Source organism: Pongo pygmaeus, chromosome 6 (genome assembly GCF_028885625.2).
Source record: "Pongo pygmaeus isolate AG05252 chromosome 6, NHGRI_mPonPyg2-v2.0_pri, whole genome shotgun sequence".
Classification (NCBI taxonomy): Eukaryota; Metazoa; Chordata; class Mammalia; order Primates; family Hominidae; genus Pongo; species Pongo pygmaeus.
The window spans coordinates 60,361,520-60,381,956 of NC_072379.2; the positions used below are offsets into that span (position 1 = coordinate 60,361,520).

The following is a 20,437-nucleotide window of genomic DNA, read 5'->3' on the forward strand; positions in this document are numbered from 1 at the left end:
AATATTTTACTTATATGTCATAGAAAGTTATTCTACTTTAAAAAATTTACTGCCAACAGCATGTCAATTCAGTGATCTTTATGGGATAGGTTGTCATGAAACATCAAAACTTTCAACTACTATTAAAAATTATATGAAGAAGTCAATACAATTCTCAGCATATTTTACATTTTAAAACTTTAAAAATATAGTTATATACTTAAGGGCATGTTTACGACAGCTCATGAGAGAGATGGCTTTTTTTAATACTTAAGGTTAACTGTAAATTTCTCCAAAACCTTTAGGAGCACTGAATCTCTGTGTTGTCAAAATGAGCAACCAAATAAAATTGATCCCAGCCAACTTTACCATATATATAATTAAAATATGATAATTCTGTGATGAGTACATACTGTTCTTCCCACATTCAAGATCAAAGTTTACAAAGACAGAACAGATTTCAACCAGGGCATCAGAACTACATGGAAGATTAAAAACTATCCTGTAGCAAAATCTATAGATGCTCAAATTCATATTAGTGAATGTGTTTTCTCTGAAATGCACATCTTAGAATATGAAATCAAATCAAAGTATACCTTTATATTTAAATAAAAACTGGTTTATCTTTTAGCAAAGATGTTGACATATGATAATTTAGTCTCTACTAATAGTTCAATAATTATGTAAGAGGAGACACTAAGACCAGATAGAGGGGACAAAACTAACACACTAAAACCCAAGTAGAATTTTGTCCAACATAAGATTTTTCCGATATAACGATCTGTGAAAAATAGATCATGTATTTCAGACCAAATGAACCTTACCTTATATTCTGCTTGTTTAAACAAGTAATAAGGGAAGTAAATCTCTTTTGGCCATTAATATCAATTTAGTGAAAATCCAAGGTCATTATAATACCAAGTCCTTTTCTATAAAATAGAACAATCATTTCTTAACAAAGGCAAAAATGCCTAAAAATTCACAGTATTAAAACCAAAATCTAGCTGTCCCCTTTGCTTCAGCAGGTTTACAGTTTGACAAAATATTCTTTACTGGTCTATTAGAAGGAAAAGTAAAACCTTTGTGCTTTTTAAAAGGCAAAACCTCAAGCAAAGCAGCTAAATCCTTCTTTTTCCCTCTGTGTCCTCGGCCCTGGGTCCTCCCAAAAGATGACCATGTCACATGATAATGATTAATTTACCAAGTACAAGTAGCTAAGTAGTAAATCCCTCTTACTACTCTTTAAGATTTATTTTCTACATTTACAAATATTTACCATTCTTGTTTTAAATACTTCAGATTAAGAGAAGAGTTATAGAGCAACAATCCATTAATATGAACTTGGATCGTGAAGTCTGTGAAGTCTGAGCAGAGTGTTTCCTGTGGCCTCTGTCCGCGGTTTCCTGCCTGCCATAAGTACAAGGAACTGTTCATGGGATTGTACTCGTGGCTTTGTTTCTGTTGGAAATGTGTTTTATTTTCTTTATAAAATAATGGGTAATCTTTAAAATTGATTTTAGATGGTTTGAGGCATTACACCACAAAAGTAATGAGCACTAATGCCAATGATATTGGACACAAATTCATTTTAGCTTTATTTCATGTCTGAAGCAATTCTACTGAGCCTTGAACCGCTCACGTGTTGTTATTAACTTGCTAGTAACTTAACACATGGGTACAGCAAACAAAAGTGATCAGAGTCCAGGTTGATCGGGACCTCAAGGCTACTGTCCTTTTTCTTGAGCTATAATTCAATTTCCAATTTTACTGTACATTAGACTCATTATTTCCCAGCGTTTTCTTTTTCTGCTCAATACTGCCATCTGGAGGACACACAGATGAAAAGAGAAGGAGCCAGGCTCATCCGGCTCACAACTCCAAAGGGCGAGAAAGATGTGGCTGGGGAAGGGACATCTGAACACTCCGCCAGGCCTAGAGTTCAAACCAGTGAGTCGGCTAGGCACAGTTTTGGTTTTTGGAATCTCCTCTGTTTCTCTGGCTAAATTCATGCCACCATACTCCATGAGTTTTAAATAAGCAAAAATAATTTTTAAATGTATTTATATGCTTCTTATTTTAGTCAGATAGTTCATTCTGAAATTTAAAATGAAAATTTTTGAGAGTGTTTTCCCATCTGGTTAGGTGAGCATAATTAATTAATTTTGAGTACTATTTGGCTTACTATCAGAGAGGGCTGTGACTGCCACCATCATAATATTAAATCCTATTTTTTCCTTAGTCATGTTTGTGCCATATTTTCCACAAACAAATCTAATAGCCCAAAATCAATTTCAAACCTAATATAAAGAGTACTTTGTAAAACAGTCAATAAAATGTCATTTGTAGAAACCTCCATTTAAAAAGTATATGATTTTCAAACCTTTATAAAAGGAATAAAAACTAGCCTCTAGGATTTTAAAAGAATTTCTAGAAAGATATTTATAGTGCAAATCAGAAGTTATTCCTTTCCCCATAACAATTTTAGACTAAACAAAGCAAAATCTGTTTTTTTTCCCTAAACTGGACACAGTTGAAAAGCAGTTTTCCTGAACATGATTTTATTAGATGTATTATATGCTGGTTTAGCTGAGAACAATATATAGCTATGCAAAATCATTTCATCCTAACTAAGGATGTCCTGGGTCTGCTGAACCCAATACAATGATACATATACACATCTGCATAGTACATGGAAGGTTAGCAGTTTGATGTAGAAAAAAAAAATTAACTCAGCCTGTTTAGCTCTTACTATAAGAAAAAATAAAACCTACAAATCTTCATTGAAGACATTCATGATCTATGCTGTGGTGCCCTCTATTGAACACAAAGACATAAAAATCGTGTGTGTGTAAAACTAGCTGTCATGGTTCAACACTAGCCTTTTGTAAAAAAACTTTAATATTCCTTAATATTTGAAGAAATACAAAACCATGATACTAAAGTCTAAACTGTAGGGTAAATGTAGTTGTATTAATGGGATGAATTCAGTAAAGAAGGGAAGCGGCTCCCAGTCATGAACAAATCTGTTCAAACCTAAATTGAAAATCCCATTCAAACTTAAAAATTAGTAGGGATTCCATTTTTCATAGTTAGAGACTTACTGAGTTTATATTTTTTAGCCTATAACTTTCTTTTCGTAACTATTAGAAGGGACTTTAAGTTTATAATTACTCAGGGGCAAGAATACAAAAGGGAGATTATAGTTAAGAGTGAAGAAAAATGAATATATTTGAAAAATGTCACAATCATACCAAATTTAGCCAGCATTTAAGAGTACTGCTAATTTTAAATTTGCCAGGTCCTGGGATTCATATAGTATGTCCACCTTTCCTATAATTTCTTTCTCTATAAAACTGAGATAATACCCAACTCCTAAGATTTTTAGTACTGAGACTAAAACATGTAAAATGCCAAACACGCAGAAAGTGGTTCGATAAATGGTAGAAATTATTCTTATTTGGCACCTAGTCAAAGAAACAATTTTCTAATTCCTCTACAAAGATCAGTACTTTCTTATTACATATGTATCATTTCACAAATGACCTTAAAGAAAAATAGGTATATATACACATATACAAAGACATTGTGGTTTCAAAAGGTTCGAACATATTTAGTGCTTCTGGTTCATAACTTCAAAACTCACATGAAAGCCAGGCTTTAAAAATACATGCTAAAAACCTACAATACAAGCATGTTTCCATGTTTTAATGCTGTGGTTCCTAAAATTCCTCTACAAACAAGGTACAGGCTATTGATGGCTGGCCCTACTTAACAGGTAACCAATGGGGGCTCAGAGGATGTCAAACTGGGGCCAAGACACAGTGCCAAGGTACACATCACATCCAGTTCCCTAAAGTGGACCCAGGTTGGGTGAGGGGAGGGGGCACCAGGGGCAAAGACATGGAGGGTGCTACCTTACACAACCCGGGCAAGCACAGATCTGAAGGACACAGAAGGGAGGTTGGGGAGGGTCAGCAGGGGCCACAGAGCTCAGGTCAGGCCTGAAGCCAGCCCTGTGGTATTTGACTCCTTACTTCCTTCAGGTTTAGGCTGTGTGGAAGCACCAGCTTTCATTTTTAAAGTGAAATATTAACTTGTAGACAAATGTTCACACACCACAGTGGAACAAGTGATATCACAAGAGAACCCCCTGCCAATTCCATGATTTGACAATCCAATCGGATGACAATCCAGATTCAGTGTTAATGAATCCAGCCGTAGCCCTGGATGTGTACACAGTGCTCCCCCTAGAATGGAAGTGTCAGAAGGACAAGGACTTGTTCATTCTGTGCAGTCCTATGTCCGTGGCACGCAGCCTGGCCCAAAGCATTCACTTAATAAACATCTGTTGAATGAAGGATTGCTGCATGGTTTTTAGAGTTTTTTTCCAGTCCTTTTCATCTGTAGGACACAACCACCCAGTGAGGTTGGCTATGTGTAAGTAATATTATCCCACTCTATAGCAAACAAAGGCTTAAAAGGAATGAAGTGACTGTTCCAAGGCTCACATGCAGCTAGAAAAAAAACCAGGAACCATGATTATGGGAGACCTAGAACCCGGCTCCTTGAGTTCCTGAACGAGGACACTTTCTACTATGACATCTGCATCAAATACAACCAGCAAACCGTCAAACCATGCACTATGCAAAAATAACCTGGCACAAGCATAACCCCACTATGGCTGAATGACACTCACGGGGTCATTAATTTGGGTAGATCAACTGTGGACAGAAAGGTTGTGTTCAAAACAACGAAGTAATTCCTGGTCAAAAACACATACCCTGCACTTAACTAGCAATATAATTCAGAGGTACATGCTGTCTTCTGACCTGAAATAAGACTTCCCTACAGAAGACAAGCTGCCACAGCTCCCCGAGGACAACATGTTCTACACTAGAGTGACAGGCAATTCTGTAGAATTGTGTGGCAGGGACCACATCTCAAGGGAGAGGCCATCAGCCACCTGGGCCTCATAGAGACAATTAAAATCAGAGGCCTCCTCTAGGGGAAAGGGCAGGAAAAACTTGGCCAGGTCTCTGTCCTGCCATGCCTGTGATACCCCCCAAACATACAATGAAATGTTTTTGGAGGACTTGGCTCTGCTGATCTGTTCTTCTGGTCTCTTGCCATGTTTATTCCTCTGGCTTCTCTTCATTGGCCCACTCTCCCTCAATTTACAATTTTGGATCTTTCTGTATGCTTCTAGGACACCTTCAAAGAAAAGGCACTAAGTCAATCTAATAGAAATAAATATTAATATTAATGTGCATACTTAATATCCAAACCCTTTATGAGAGAGCCAAATGGGGAGGAGGCAGTATATTATTTCAGGCTAGCTCTAAGGTCCTATTTAGTGAACCCCAAAGGAGATGACTTCAGATCCTGAAACTACTAGAAAAAGAAACAGTTCGGGAGACTGGGTCCTGTCAGTAACTAGTAGTCACATGACTCAGCCTATTTCCTTATCTACAAAATTGGAAATTAGAAAAGCAAAAGCTGTCTCATGTCTAAGTGCATTAAGATAATAACAGCCAACACGAAGACAGCACACATTGCATGCCAGACACTGTCATGAGTGCTTTACAGTCACTAACTTGTCTAATCTTCTCAACAACCCTATGAGGTAGGTACTATGATTACCCCATTTTATAGATGGGAAGACACAGGCAGAGGAGGTAAATGATCTGCCCAAGCCCCCAGCTAGTAAGTGGCAGAGCGAGGATCTGAACCCAGGTAGCCTGGCCTCGGAGTCTAGGTGTAAATCAGTGTGCTATATGGCCTCTAGCATTCTGGGTATTCCAGCATTCCAAAGAGTGGAGCGGGGGAGGGAAATCACGGGTAGTGTGAACTCAGGCAGCTTTAACTGCAATACCCACCATCACAGAGTAATCCAGAGTTAATAACTCACTGAAACTGTTCACACGCCACCAAATACTCCTTTATAAACACTCCCTTCAAAGATCAGTGTTAAACCATTAGAGGAACCCAGAAGGATATTAGCAGCCCATTATTGAGCTGATTTTGGTCTGTAAATTCTAAGCATTGTAAACAAAGACAGTTTTTAAGAAGCGCCTTTTGATAATTAGGCATATTTGCTTCCTGGCAAATTTTTACTTTTGTCAGCTAAACGCCCATGTAATTTGGATCTGCTTGACAGCTTAAAGGACCATATATTTGTTATTTAATTCAATTTGTTCATTGTTTTCTTTCTAGAAGACTTGGTCCCAAATATGTACGAGATGACATGAGCCACAAGATGGTGCTCTAATATAGGAAATGGACCACTGGGTTTTGCTCTAGTGCAGATTATTTGCATTTCAGAAACAGGAACATTCTTCCCCACACCATCATGCAGCTCTTGCAAAGCACTTGCTCACACCCCTTGTCTGGCCACAAAAGTTTCTGGACACTCACTTTCTGAGGAAATCTTCCAGACCCTGGCGACGCTGATCCACATGCTGGCGATTGTTCATGTTGAAAAATAGGTTTTTAGATGGAAGTTCTGGCAGTTGTCTTAGAAGAAAGAAAAAAAATGTTTTTAAATGATTAATTCAAGGTGCTTCTGTTACAGAAATCCCTCAAAGTGAAGGCAAATTATGTATGATGATTATTATCACACAGTTATTCCATAGTTATGATTATACATTATATAGTTATATAATAAGGGTATGAGGAAGTCAGCTTAAAGAAAAACCCATCTTTAAACATTTCTGAGGCCTTTCATGGCCTATACCCATCAAAGTTGGTGAAATTCAAGTGATAAATTTTAAATTCAGATGCAGTAGCTAAAAAACTAAAGCTACATATTGTAATCAAGGCAAAAGCCTATAAAAATCCTTCATATCTTACATATTTTAATGAACATCAATTTTAAATATTGAATATAATGACAAAGTCTCCTCAGTATACTCTAAATCACTTACACCAGCAACGCATTACTTTGGAGTCTCTGCCTCAGCCACACGAATTCTCTATATCTTCTTCGTACACAGGATGTTTTCATTGTAAAACACATGCTATTAGTCTGTACAGAAAAAGTAGAAAAATGAGTCTTACCTGAGGAAAAAAAAGCATTTCTTGTATCTGTAATTCATAATATGATCTCAATATTCATTCTAAATAGGATTTAAACCACCAAACATATATTTATATTTATATTTATATTTATGCCAGTACTCTGAAATCTTGCACATAACCCAGGAACATAACAGCCCTGAAGACAGCCAGGATGATGGAAATAAGCAGTGTTGCCCCAAGGTGAGGTATGACCTGGCCACTCCCTGTGTCCTGAAGGAGCCTCCTACTCACCTGTGAGCACTGCTTTCAAGAATAAATCATAAAAAATAAATCCTAACATATAAATGACAGGTAGGAGCTCAGGTTCATCCATTGCATTTTACCACCATCCATGTAAGCTGGAGGAGCCTTTGGGGCTTAGAGACACCTCCTCACGACCCTTTATGAGACATTGCAGAAATCTTCATCTCCTTGACATGGCCACCCTGCAAATCATACAAATCACCAGAAATCCTAGAGAACAGCATTCCCTTCTCTACTGTATGTGAGAGGGAGCATGTCCGTCCGAGCCAGAGAATGACCGTGGTACATGGGGATAAGCATCTGGCATAGAGGACAGGCCGACCGGAATTCCAGTCCTGGTTCTGCTACAGGGCAAGTCACTCAAACTTCAATTTCCTCAGTGCTAAAATGGGATGAACTAGTATATATCTAATTCACAGGGTGGTTGTGAGGATTGATAATAAGCACTTGGCCAATGTTATCTATTAATAATAGTTAGTTACTAAGTGTTGGTTTCCTTCCAGCTACCCTAAGGCAGAGTTGGAAAAAGCCACCGATGGTGTCCCCATGCTAAGCTCAGCTGTAATGCTTCTCCTTTGGGTAAACATAAGACAAGAGTAAATATTCTCCTTTGAGTAAAACAAGCGACTAGCAAAATATTTGTTTCTCCTGATTTTTGAAAATATGAGTATCTCTATTCTCTGTATTTCAAAATCTGATTTTCTAATCTAAATAAGAAACAATTTTTTACCCCCAAGATCAGTACTATTTCAAAAATTATTATTCTACCACTTAATATGCCCAGCAATCGTCTTCCTTGGGAAATCTAAGTAATTATGTGCATTAGCTCTCAAACTGTTCTCATGAAATATATGACATGGTTCCTGGTATGCTTATGCTTTGTAAAGTTCAGAAAACTTCAGAATGTAGAGAGGTTAAAAGGCTCATCCCCAAGGTAGCCACTGGTCTAAATCCCATTATCTTTAATGATACGGCAGCAAAACCCGCTGGAAGGAGTTTGTGGCAAATAACATCCTGTGGGTGGACTTATAACACACCAGGGCCTCACTCTAATGTGCTCCTTGGGGACTAGGTTTGCAGACCATGTTATACCAGAACTAGTCCCCTAACAAGGCTTGAGCAGGTATCTTCCCAGTACCCTCTCCCTAAAGAATCCCAGACCACTACAGGGATTCCTGACATCTCAGACACAGGCTGGGTCCATTTAAATTCCCTTTAATTTCTCTGCTCACAACCACCATGGTTGTCAATAACTAAAAATCCACCTGGTACCTACACCAGACTAAGGTCCATCCATAAGTCCTTCATTTGCAGGGCAGGTTCAGGGGAGTATTTATGATGGCTACCCAGCTCTAGGGTCTACTAGTTTAAAATTCTAAGTAAACGTTAAGATCCCAGAGTTGTGTGACATCATCTCCCTTGAGGTTAATTTAAACAAGTTAAAGACCAGCTTCTCTACCTCCAAAGCTCTATGAGTTAACAACTAAGAGAAGCCAACCAGAACTCCCTAGCTCTGCCATCCACTTTTAATTGTATGACAGGTAGAAGTCTCTTCAAGATTAGAGGATACTGAGATCACTAACTGATTAAGTTCCTCTAAATCTATTTGCTTGTTTTTGCTGTCCACCAAGCCAAGGCTTATCCATTGTCAATTTATTAGCATTTCAGAAAAGTGCCAGGACACTATCAAATAGTATTTGTGGAACCCATCATTTCTGGCTCCAGATGGAGATTTCTGAATTTACATCAGGCTATTTATAGAGCAGAGCAGAATCTATACTTTCATTAACTCCTGGGAATAATTAAATTTCATGCCTATCATGAAATGCATGATAAGGACGCACAATTTTTTTAGAGAAAGTTAGAAGGCAACTAAAAATATTTCATTTTACTTCAAATGCTTATTCTTATATAGTCATAATTTTCCACACAGAATGCAACTCTAATGTGAGCTTATAAGTAAAACCAAAACAGAATCAAAATACATGGCATATCCTGGAATGGATTTACAACACACTCAAAAAAGCAGTTCTGAGTTTTTCTTTTATTTTCGAAGTTGGGGAAACTTCAAAGAAAAAAGAGAAGAAAGGAAAATTTAAAAAAAGAAAAGTTCTACAGCTGGTATTTGGGTGTCCAATATACCAAGTTAGCTATTTACAATGGGAAGATTAAATAATGGCTAAATTTTACTTCACTTGTGCTATGAAGTCACGGATACAATCTGGGTCAATTTCTATGCTCCCCAGTTGAACTAATTTAGTTTGCATCTGATATGCATCTGATTTAGATGCAAAAAGTATTATCCTCAAAATCAGGGCCAATAAACTATAGCCTGAGGGCCAAATCTCTTCTGACACCTGTCTTTGCACATAAAGTTTTATTGGAATATAATTATGCTCATTCATTTATGCACTGTCTGTGGCTGCTTTTCACCTGCAACAGCAGAAATGAGTAGTCTCGACAGAAACTGTATGGCCCACAAACTGAAGATATTTACTACCTTTACAGAGAAGTTTGCTTACCCTTGTTTAAGATGGTCACAGAAGGCCACACACCACACAACATTTTCAAGAGATTGTGATACAGTAGGATCCACGCAAGGCACATCATTTCTAGTTACTTACTCATTACATTAATTACTCAGATTCTAGACAAATTAATCGCAATAATTGCACATATCCATTTCCCACCTTCTGATTCTATATATAAAACACCACACATCTCTTTTCCAAAGAACTCTATATCCTCTCAAACTTGAAAGTTATCAGGCATTATATTATCCAGAAATATGCTATAGCAGATCATAAGAAATCCGTTAATGAGCTATAAGTACTCTTTACCCATGCATTTTAGATGCATGCACATCTTCACATGTGAAGGCAATAAACATTAAAATATTAATATTAACAAAGGAATAATAAGGGATTCAAATAAGTAATTTTTCAACTTTAGGAACCATCTTACCAGTTCATGTAAGATAAAAGCATTAGTTGTAATCATTCAAATTCAGTTCTTTGAATGAGAAAAACTTTTACAAGTGTCAACTTTATCCCATAAAATGTATCCCATAAAAGTCCCTCAAAATTACTATTTCTACTGACTACATACTTACATGAATACATATCTCATAGTCAATGTAAGAATGCCAGAAGTCCTCCTTCTGAATCCTAGGATCTCGAACCCAGACACTTACAAATTCCTGTAATGGCATCATAAACAAAGAAATATTCTTCAACTGCAAGTAGGACTGGAAAGAACTGAGGAAACGACTGCACTAAAACAAAACTGAAATGAGCTTTAACCAGTGTGGTACTTGTAATCCTTTAAAAAACAAGAAGTAAAGTTAATGAATCAGGCACCACGAGCAAATCTAGAAAACACTTTTGCCACATAATGGAATTTTTTAAATAATGCAAAACTGAGGTGGGAGCACTTCTGGATAGTTTTACTGGTTATCTGAAGACAAAGTATACTGTAAAACTGATTTTTAATTTTTAATCTTAAATAATTGGTTCAGGTTTTTTCAAATATAAAAAGTGATCATTTCTTACTTTCTTCATCTCTCTAAACTGAAACAATGGGCCCTTCTGGGTAAGTTGCTTCCTAGGACACAAATAAGAAAGGCACCAGGCCAAGCATGGTGGCTCACACCTGTAATCCCAGCACTTTGGAAGGATCTCTTGAGCCCAGGAGTTTGAGACCAGCCTAGGCAATGTGGCGAAACCCCATCTCTACAAAAAATACAAAATTAGCCAGGTGCGGTGGTGCATGCCTGTATAGTCCCAGCTACTCAGGAGGCTGAGGAGGGTGGATCACTTGAGCCCAGGAGGTCAAGGCTACAGTGAGCCTTGATTGTGCCACTGCACTCCAGCCTGGGCAAAAGAGCGAGACCCTGTCTCAAAAGAAGAAAAAGAAAGGATACCAAAGCTCATAGGAAAAGTAAGCAAAGAAGGTTGAAGTTGACTTTGTGTCTGCATCCCAGCCACGTGAGAATAAGCAATAATAACTTATTAATAGAAAAAGGAACACCTTCTTTTACATAATACTTTTCTATTTTTAAAATACATTTCCCCTACGTTAAATCATTTCATCTTCATAATATCTTTGTGTTATACATAGAAGTTAGGGATATTAAAAATCATATACAGTAGATAATTTTGTTCTTTTATAACGATAATAAGAATAGAAAACATGGGGTAAAATTTAAAACAACAGGCCGGGCGCAGTGGCTTACGCCTGTAATCCCAGCACTTTGGGAGGCCGAGGCGGGCAGATCACAAGGTCAAGAGATTGAGCCTATCCTGGCCAACATGGTGAAACACCGTCTCTACTAAAACTACAAAAATTAGCTGGGCATGGTGGCGTGTGCCTGTAGTCCCAGCTACTTGTGAGGCTGAGGCAGGAGAATCGCTTGAACTCAGGAAGCAGTGGTTGCAGTGAGCCGAGATCACATCACTGCACTCCAGCCTGGCAACAGAGCAAGTCTCCATCTCAAAAAAAAAAAAAAATTAAAACAATACTTTTTAACAAATGCTCTTTACTAAATAGGTTTAGTTTAAAAATTTGAAAATGTACAGCAAAAAAGTATCATGTTTCACGTAAGTTTTTAAGTATAACTTATTTACTCAGTGATCATAAACTTGCTAACTGAGTTTGATTTTAAATATTATAGCTTTTTGATAAGATTGGGAGTTCAAGGCTGGAATTCAGGCATTTTTTTATTGCTTGTTGGGGCACATCTGAGAGGCAGGCTATGAACGCTTGAGAGCAGAAGAAAAAAAGAGATCGGGGGCTTTCTGGACAAAGCACCTCCATTGAGTCATGCAGATAATTAAATGAGACTCTTCATCACAGAGGATTTTTCTTTAATCAAAAAAATACACCACACTCTGAAAATAACTTTTGCCCCTATCAAGTTTCACCTTCTAGGGCAACACTTTGTCCTTGCACTGGAGACTTCTGTCCCACTGCTTGTCTTCAGTAGACAGGGATTATGAATTACTGTTCCAAAAAGTCTTATTTTAAAATATTTTTGTTCTGTATTTTTAAAATCATTTAGGGGACAGAATAAGAACAAGATAGGCAAGGCTCACACCTGTAATCCTAGCACTTTGGGAGGCCAAAGCAGGTGGATCACCTGAGGTCAGGTGTTCAAGACCAGCCTGGCCAACATAGTGAAACCCCGTCTCTACTAAAAATACAAAAATTAGCTGGGCATGGTGGTGGGCGCCTGTAATCTCAGCTACTCAGGAGGCTGAGGCAGGAGAATTGCTGGAACCCAGGAGGCGGAGGTTGCAGCAAGATCACGCCATTGCACTCCAGCCCGGGCCAACAACAGCAAGACTTGGTCAAAAAAAAAAAAAACACAAGATAACACTACAGTGATGCTCTTTGGCCATTATTTCTTTTCTTTTTTCTGTTTTTTGAGATATGGTCTCACTCTGTCACCCAGACTGGAGTGCAGTGGTACGATCTTGGCTCACTGCAGCCTCAAACTCCAGGGCTAAACTGATACTCCTACCTTAGCCAACCCCGCCCCCAGTAGCTGGACTACAGGCGGGTGCCACCATGCCCAGCTAATTTTTTAATTTTCTGTAGAGACGGGGTCTTGTTATGTTGCCCAGTCTGATTCTGAACTCCTAGGCTCAAGCAACACTCCTGCCTCAGCCTCCCAAAGTGCTGGGATTATAGGCATGAGCCACTGTGCCCTGGCCATTATTTCTTCTTCTCTATTTCTTTATTTTTTTTCATGCGCATTGAGAAAACCATCATTTCTTAAAAGCACATTCTAAATTATAAGAGGGATTAAAAAACCATTTTTAAACCAAATACCCATAATATCCCCTATCACAGTGTGATAAAGCAGATTCTGCCCAAGGATGGAAACAGAAGCAAAAATCCAGGTACTCTGCTCTTGGTCTATGCTTTTCACCTCCATCTCTTGTCACTGTGTATGTGTGTGTGTCTCTTAAACTTTTAAACGCACACTCAAAATTCATTGCAGCACTAAGACTCCACATATTGTTTCAATCCTGAAAATCTTTAATTTGGTTGGAGTGCTAATTATCACTATTCTCTTGTGGATGGCAAACTTCTTCCCTCTCTGCATCCTGAAACGTTTCTGTGCCTGAGAGCCATCCCAGGCTGTTGTTCTTTGCACACTATTGCAATTCTAGGGTGACCTCATCCAAACACATTCAACCCCCTCACATGAGCTGATGGTCCCCACTCAAAGCTCCATCCCAGTGCAGGCACCTCTCCCATGGATCCAGCCTCTAGCCTGATCCACCTAGAAGTCCCTTGAGCACGCTGTGTCCATACCCTTCCCACAGCATCCTGCTCCCCTTCTCAGTGAAGAGCATCTCCCACTAACCCCAGCTAGAAACCCAGTTCTCCCAGACCCCTCTGTTTGACTCATTCCCTAAATCCACACAGACCAAGTCCTTCATAGTCATTCTTCTTGGAACCACTGACAACTATTCCTTCTGCTATTGCCTTGGTTCAAGGACCTCTTGCCCAACATTAATGCAAGAACTGCTCATTTATCTCTGGGCCCATATCCAGTGCATTCCCCACATGAAGACAAGAATGGCTCCAAAACACGTTTCTGATGATGTTGCTTTCCTGCTGAAAATCCTTCAAAGGCTGCCCCATAACCTTCAAGTTCAAACTCCTCAGCTAGCACAATACAGCCTTTCATGATTTCCACTCTGCTTATCTTCAAAGGCTAAGCGTAGGTCCCCATAAGCAACATGCCACTTCACACTTCCATGCCTTTAACTAAGCTGTTCCCTCTGCCTGGATTGCTAGGCCACCCTACTGCCTTTTTTTTTTAATCTTCTATTTTCTTCTACTATTTTTTGCCAACTCCAATTCATTTTTCAAATGCAACTCGGTCACCACTTTTTCTGGGAACCCTTCTCAGATTCACCCTGTATGACTTATTTGACCCTCCTCTGAGCCCCTAATGTCTCTGGATTGCCTTGGGCATAGTCCCTACTCAGCACGTCCTACTGTGCTGTATTGTAATTACCTGTAGGCCTCCTCTAGCAGACGCTAAGCTCCTGTAGGGCAGCTTAGGCTGTCTTGTAAGACTTGAATGCCTCATACATCCAATGCCTTCCATTAGTATCATTTAATGAATAAATAAATGCCTGCAGGAATAAACAAACTGCCTTCAAGAAAGGAAAATCAAACTTCATTTGAAATTAAAACCTCATCTACTTGGGTTCCTGGGCTCCATGAATTAATGATAAGTTATTTAGCAGCTGGTCTAAAGTTTATCTTAATTTAACAAACCCTTTCCTCTAAGGATGTGCCAATTAACAGCATAAGGATACAAGAGCAATGTTTAAGATCTGGGAGAACAAACTGTTTTCTAGCACCCTAAAGAACTCCAGAAGCACCTATTTACATAGAAATAATTGAAAATCCTTCTGATAGCTTCAGTAACTTAGTCCCCTAAGACTTGTACCAGGCAACAATTTGTTAGCCTAGTTGGAGTTAAAATATGTACTTGAAAGTAATAAAAGTACATTTATTTTAAAATATTCTATAATTCACATGGGTCTCCTCCTCCCCCATTCTGCAATTAGTAGGAATTAGTGAAGTTTCCCCACACTTTCAGCTACAAATAGCACACCCAGGAAGCCAAGGTTCACCTCTAATCTCTTAATTAGATGCATCCCTCACGACACTGCCCGCCATCCTTCAAAGGAATGTTGACAGGCTGTCAGCCACAGAGGACAGTTCCACAGCCCCTTTCCTAGAATCATATGGATTTCCTAGGAAAATTGCTTCAGCAGCTGCAGTTAGTCAATTTAATAACCTTATTAAACACTTTAATGACTTCTTGGGCCTAATGACTATATGTAGTATGAAAAAGCCAGGCAGAGTGGAATTAAAAATTTAGACTAACTGTCCCTGCTGTTCTCCATGTGAAAACAGACTTCTAAAGAAAGACTCCTAGACTCTTTGAAGACCTAATTCCTGTGTTATCCTATAATAATCAGCCTTTGATTTCAATGTTCCCTGTTTTTCCCCCATCCCCATACCCCAGGTTTGACCATTATCCACTTCTACCCTGTCTTTCCTTTCCTTAGCCCTTAAGTGAGATGAAACTAATAATAAAAATAACTGTATTGTATTATACCAGGGCATTTGACATGTGGCAGGCATTGTACTGTTTCACAAATGTTTTCTTCAATCTTTACAACAACCCTCAGAGCTCAGTATATTCTCATCCTACTTTACAGACTGTTTAAATGAGGCTTCTAAATAAGCAACTGGCCCAAAGTTAAATGACCAGTCTGAGCTAAGTTTCAAACTCAGATCTGCCTTGTTCCAAAGACTGTACTCCCAAACATGTTCTATCTAGTGATTCTTTTACTAATAGTAAATATTAGGCAATTTCCAATTTCACTGTAATTGTATTGTTTTGGAGGGGGAAGTTTTTTCTGCTTTTATTAGCTAAAATGCCAGTTCAGACAACATGCTCTTCTCAAACTCTGTCCTTCTGGCTTCTTAAAGCTTTGTATTTCATTTTTGTATTTCTAGCACCAAACATGGTACTAGCACATAGTAAGTGCATATTAAATGTTTCAGAATTAATCAACAGATTGACAAGATTTTTTAAAAGGCAGAGGTCCTCTATGCTGAAAATCTAAAATGCTATCGAAAGGAATCAAAGCAGAGACACACTATGTTCATAAATTGGAAGACCCAACATAGAGAGAAATTCTCCCCAAATTGATCTGTAGGTTTAACACAATTCCTATAAAAAATCTCAGCAAGATTTTTCTGAAGACATAGATGGGCTTATTCTAAAATTTATATGGAAAGGGAAATGTCTTAGAATAGCCAAAAAATGTTTGAAAAAGAATAAAGTGGGAGGAAGCCTTCTTCCCAATGTTAAGGCTACAGCAGCAAGACAATGGAGTCCTAGAGAAGGACAGACACAGTAGATCAATGAAAGAGAACAGAAAACCCAGAGAGAGACCTACACAAATATGCCTACCTGATTTTTGACAAAGGTGCAAAAACAATTCAAAGGAGAAGGAAAAGCCTCTCAACAAATGATTATGGAACAACTGGACATCCACAGGCCAAGAGATGAACCTCAACCTAAAGCGTGCACCTTATACAAAAATCAACACTAACCAAACCACAGATGTAAATGTCAAACACAAAACATCAGAGAAAACTTTTAGAAAAACTTTTAGAAAAAAAAATCAAAGAAAATCATTCGGCCTAGGACTAGGAGAAGAGTTCTTTAAGTTATCTCAAAAGGGCAATCCACATAAGGAAAAAGTGATCAATTAGGCTTCACCAAACTAAAAATATTTGCTTTGCAAAAGATGCCGTGAATAAGGTTAAAAGGGCAAATAAAAGATTGAAGAAATATTTGCAAACTACACATCCCATAAAGGACTTGCATCTAGAATATATTAAAAAAAAACAAATTATCAGACGGGTGAGGTGGCTCTCTCCTGTAATCCCAGCACTTTGGGAGGCCAAGATGGGAGGATCACTTGAGCTCAGGAGTTCAAGACCAGCCTGGGCAACATGGTGAAACCCTGTCTCTACAAAACATTTAAAAACTAATTAAAAATTAGCTGAGTGTACTGGCTCACACTTGTAGTCCCAGCTACTCAGGAAGCTGAGGTGGGAGGATTGCTTGAGCCTGGCAGGTGGGTGGGAGGTTGCAGTGAGCTGAGATCACACCACTGCACTCCAGCCTCAACAAGAGAGACCCTGTCTCAAAACACTCATTCACTCACTCTAAAAACTCAATATTTAAAAAATAGAATTCAATTAGAAAACAGGCAAAAGATATGAAGAGACATTTCACCCAAATAGGGCATACAGATGGCAAACAAGCACGTAGAAAGATGTTCGACATCATTAACCACTAGGGAAATACAATTAACCCCACAATGATATATCATACATACCTATTACAGTTTCCAGGGGGATTACCACTATGTTTTATTTTAGCCATTGTGATAGGTGTGTTTTTTAAAATTTTCCATCATAGCTTAGTTTGAATCTTTGTAGCACAGTAAAGATGAGTAGGTGTTAACTGTAAAAATATTTACTTAGATTACAGAAAGATCACAAAAGACGAAAGCTAATAAAGCAGAATGTCTAGGTGTTAAGTGAATACTAATTTTTCATAGCTTTGATGAGAATTTTCTATCATAAAAATGTAAACTTGTCTCAGTTTGTTCTTCTTTCTTGGGACTTTTTTTTTCCTATTTCAAAGTAGTGTTTTACATGTTCATGTATTTACACTGGAGACTCATTCACTCACTTAAAATACATTGTGCAACAACAATGCGCTAGGTGCTTTTCCATACAACTAATGATTATAGAATTTACCAGTGTGGGCTCGGCGTGGTGGCTCATGCCTGTAATCCCAGCACTTTGGGAGGCCAAGGCAGGCGGATTACCTGAGGTCAGGAGTTTGAGACCAGCCTGGCCAACATGGTGAAACCCCATCTGTGCTAAAAATACAAAAATTAGCCAGGTGTGGTGGCACACACTTATAATCCCAGCTACTTGGGAGGGTGAGGCAGGAGAATTGCTTGAGTCTGGGAGGCGGAGGTTGCAGTGAGCCGAGATCATGCCAATGCACTCCAGCCTGGCTGACAGACCAGTCTCCAAAAAAAAAAAAAAGCATTTACCAGTGTGTTAATCACCAGAGTGCTATTCAGGACCCCCATATAACAATCTCACAACTAAAATCTAGCACATTTCTATACTATGTTCTTTATAAATAACAAAATAGAAGGGCAAAAGGAATATATCAAGCAACCGTCCTTTATTTCCTAATAACAGCTGTAACAAATAACTTAAGAGACATATGACAAGGGATATTACTTGCCACTCTACAGCATGGAGTATGTTTAAATACCATCCTCTGGTGGTATTGAATGATGATTTTTTGAAAAGCTTTTATTACTTCAGGATAAACAACTGTGAATGAGATTTAGCTAGACCTGCCTTTTACATGACTTATAATAGCTCACAATGTTGCAAGTTTCTTTACACAAGTAGTATCCCAAATCAGCGAGTTACCTTTTCATATCTTGTAACACATTAGGAAAAGTGCGGAAAAAAAAATCTCCTCTTCTGCAATAAGAAATAATTGGCATCCACAAGGATGCAATCAGCAAAATCTAGAATATGAAAACCTCCATAAGGCAAAAGATGCAATTTCTTCCACAAATAAATTGCAAAAGGGGGAAAAGAGAATTAAAGACTTTAAACAATGTATCAACCAAATGCAATGTGTGGTCCTTATCTGAATCCTAATTAAATAGAGAATTAGAACAACCAAGTATATAATTTTTTTCAAAATAATCAAGGTAATTTGCACATTGAATATTTAATGATATGAAGGAATTGTTTAATTATTTAACATGTGATAATGTGGTTCATTTTTTAAAAAGGTCTTTTGTTAGAAATGCATACTGAAATATTTACAGATGAAATTATATAATATCTAGAATTTGTTTCCAAATAATTGACTGTGGTAGCAGGAGGAAATAGGTGGGGTGGGGATATAGCTCGGCTATGAGTTAATAACGAGTTAGTAAATTGTTGAAGCTGGTTGGTAGGTACATACACGGGGGTTCATTATATTATCATCTCTAACTTGTGTATTTTTTTTGTTTTGGGGGTTGAAGAGGTAAGGTCTCACTCCATTGCATAGGGTGGAATGCAGTGGCTATTGATGATCGCTCACTGCAGCCTCGAACTCCTGGGCTCAAGTGATCTCACCTTGGCCAAGTAGCTGGAATTACATGCATGCACCAACACACCCAGCTTTGTGCAATTTTTTAACAAACAGGAGCATAACCTACATTTATAAATACTATTTTGTTTACTGGTTTATTCACTGTACAATCTTTCAGAATCTTTTTATGTGAGCATATATATGTCAATGATATTTGTTTTAAAATAAACCTTTTATTTTAAACAGTTTTAGATATAGAGAAATTATGAAGATAGTACAGAGTGGTCCTACATATCCCACACCCAGCTTCCCCTATTATTAACATTTCATATTAGCATGCTGCATTTGTAACAATTCATTAATCAATACTGACATGTTATTATTAACTGAAGTCCATACTTCATTAAGATTGCCGGTCGGGCACAGTGGTTCACACCTGTAATCCCAGCACTTTGGGAGGCCGAGGCGGGTGGATCACGAGGTCAGGAGATCTAGACCATCCTGGCTAACATAGTGAAACCCCGCCTCTACTAAAAATACAAAAAATTAGCCTGGCGTGGTGGCAGGCACCTGTAGTCCCAGCTACTCGGGAGGCTGAGGCAGAAGAATGGTGTGAACCCGGGAGGTGGAGCTTGCAGTGAGCTGAGATCGCGCCACTGCACTCCAGCCTGGGCAACAGAGCGAGACTCAGTCTCAAAAAAAAAAAAAAAAAAAAAAAAAGATTGCTTTAGTTTTCACCTAATGTCATTAATCTGTTGTTCCAGGATCCCACCAGAGATACATTATATTTAGTCATTGTGTTTCCTTGGGCTCCTCTTGGCTGTGACAGCTTCTCAGGCGTTCCTTGTTTTTCATGACCTTGACAATTTGAGGAGCCCTGGTAGGTATTTTGCAGATTTGTCTGATGTTTGTCTCATGATTACATTCGTGTTATAGGTTTTTGGAAGGAAGGCTATCTATTTCAGAGGGTAAAGTGCCATTTTTATCACTTCCAGGTGATATCATTTCCACATGCTAGCAACATAACATCACTGTGGGTGTTAACAGTGATCACCTGGCTGAGGAAGTGTTTGTCAGATTTCTCCACTGTAGAGTTATTCTTTTTTCATTTCTTAACAATTCGAAGATGAATTTATGTTTACTAATTCTTTCTTTTTCTAAGCCACTTCTAATTTAATCAGAGTTGGTGAAGTATTTCTTGAAATGTGTTAGAACACTAAGCTGGAAGAGTGAGATATTAAACTATAAATTCTGTATGATCTCAATTTTCTAAAAATGACATATACATATGTATAGAAAAAGACTAGAAAGAAATAGCTCAAAGTTTTATTTTTTCCTGTATACTTTTCCAAAAATGTTCTGCAGTGAACAATTATTTTAAAATCTGGAAGAAGGGTT

The 20,437-nt window shown here is 38.2% G+C and overlaps 1 protein-coding gene across 7 annotated transcripts in view; it reads right to left on the reverse strand.

Moving 5' to 3' along the window:
- Positions 1 to 20,437, reverse strand: part of SNX10 (sorting nexin 10) — an 85,345-nt gene that overhangs the window by 4,752 nt on the left and 60,156 nt on the right. For 6 of the 7 annotated variants that reach the window (XM_063667458.1, XM_063667457.1, XM_054495881.1 and 3 more), the window contains 3 exons: positions 10,412 to 10,498; positions 6,903 to 7,003; positions 6,394 to 6,492 (listed from right to left, as the gene is read on the reverse strand). In XM_063667458.1, coding sequence (XP_063523528.1) covers positions 6,394 to 6,492; positions 6,903 to 7,003; positions 10,412 to 10,498 — 287 coding nt within the window. Of the gene's footprint in view, positions 1 to 6,393; positions 6,493 to 6,902; positions 7,004 to 10,411; positions 10,499 to 14,332; positions 14,439 to 20,437 lie in introns of those variants that run through there. The other variant, XM_054495887.1, reaches the window with a different exon arrangement.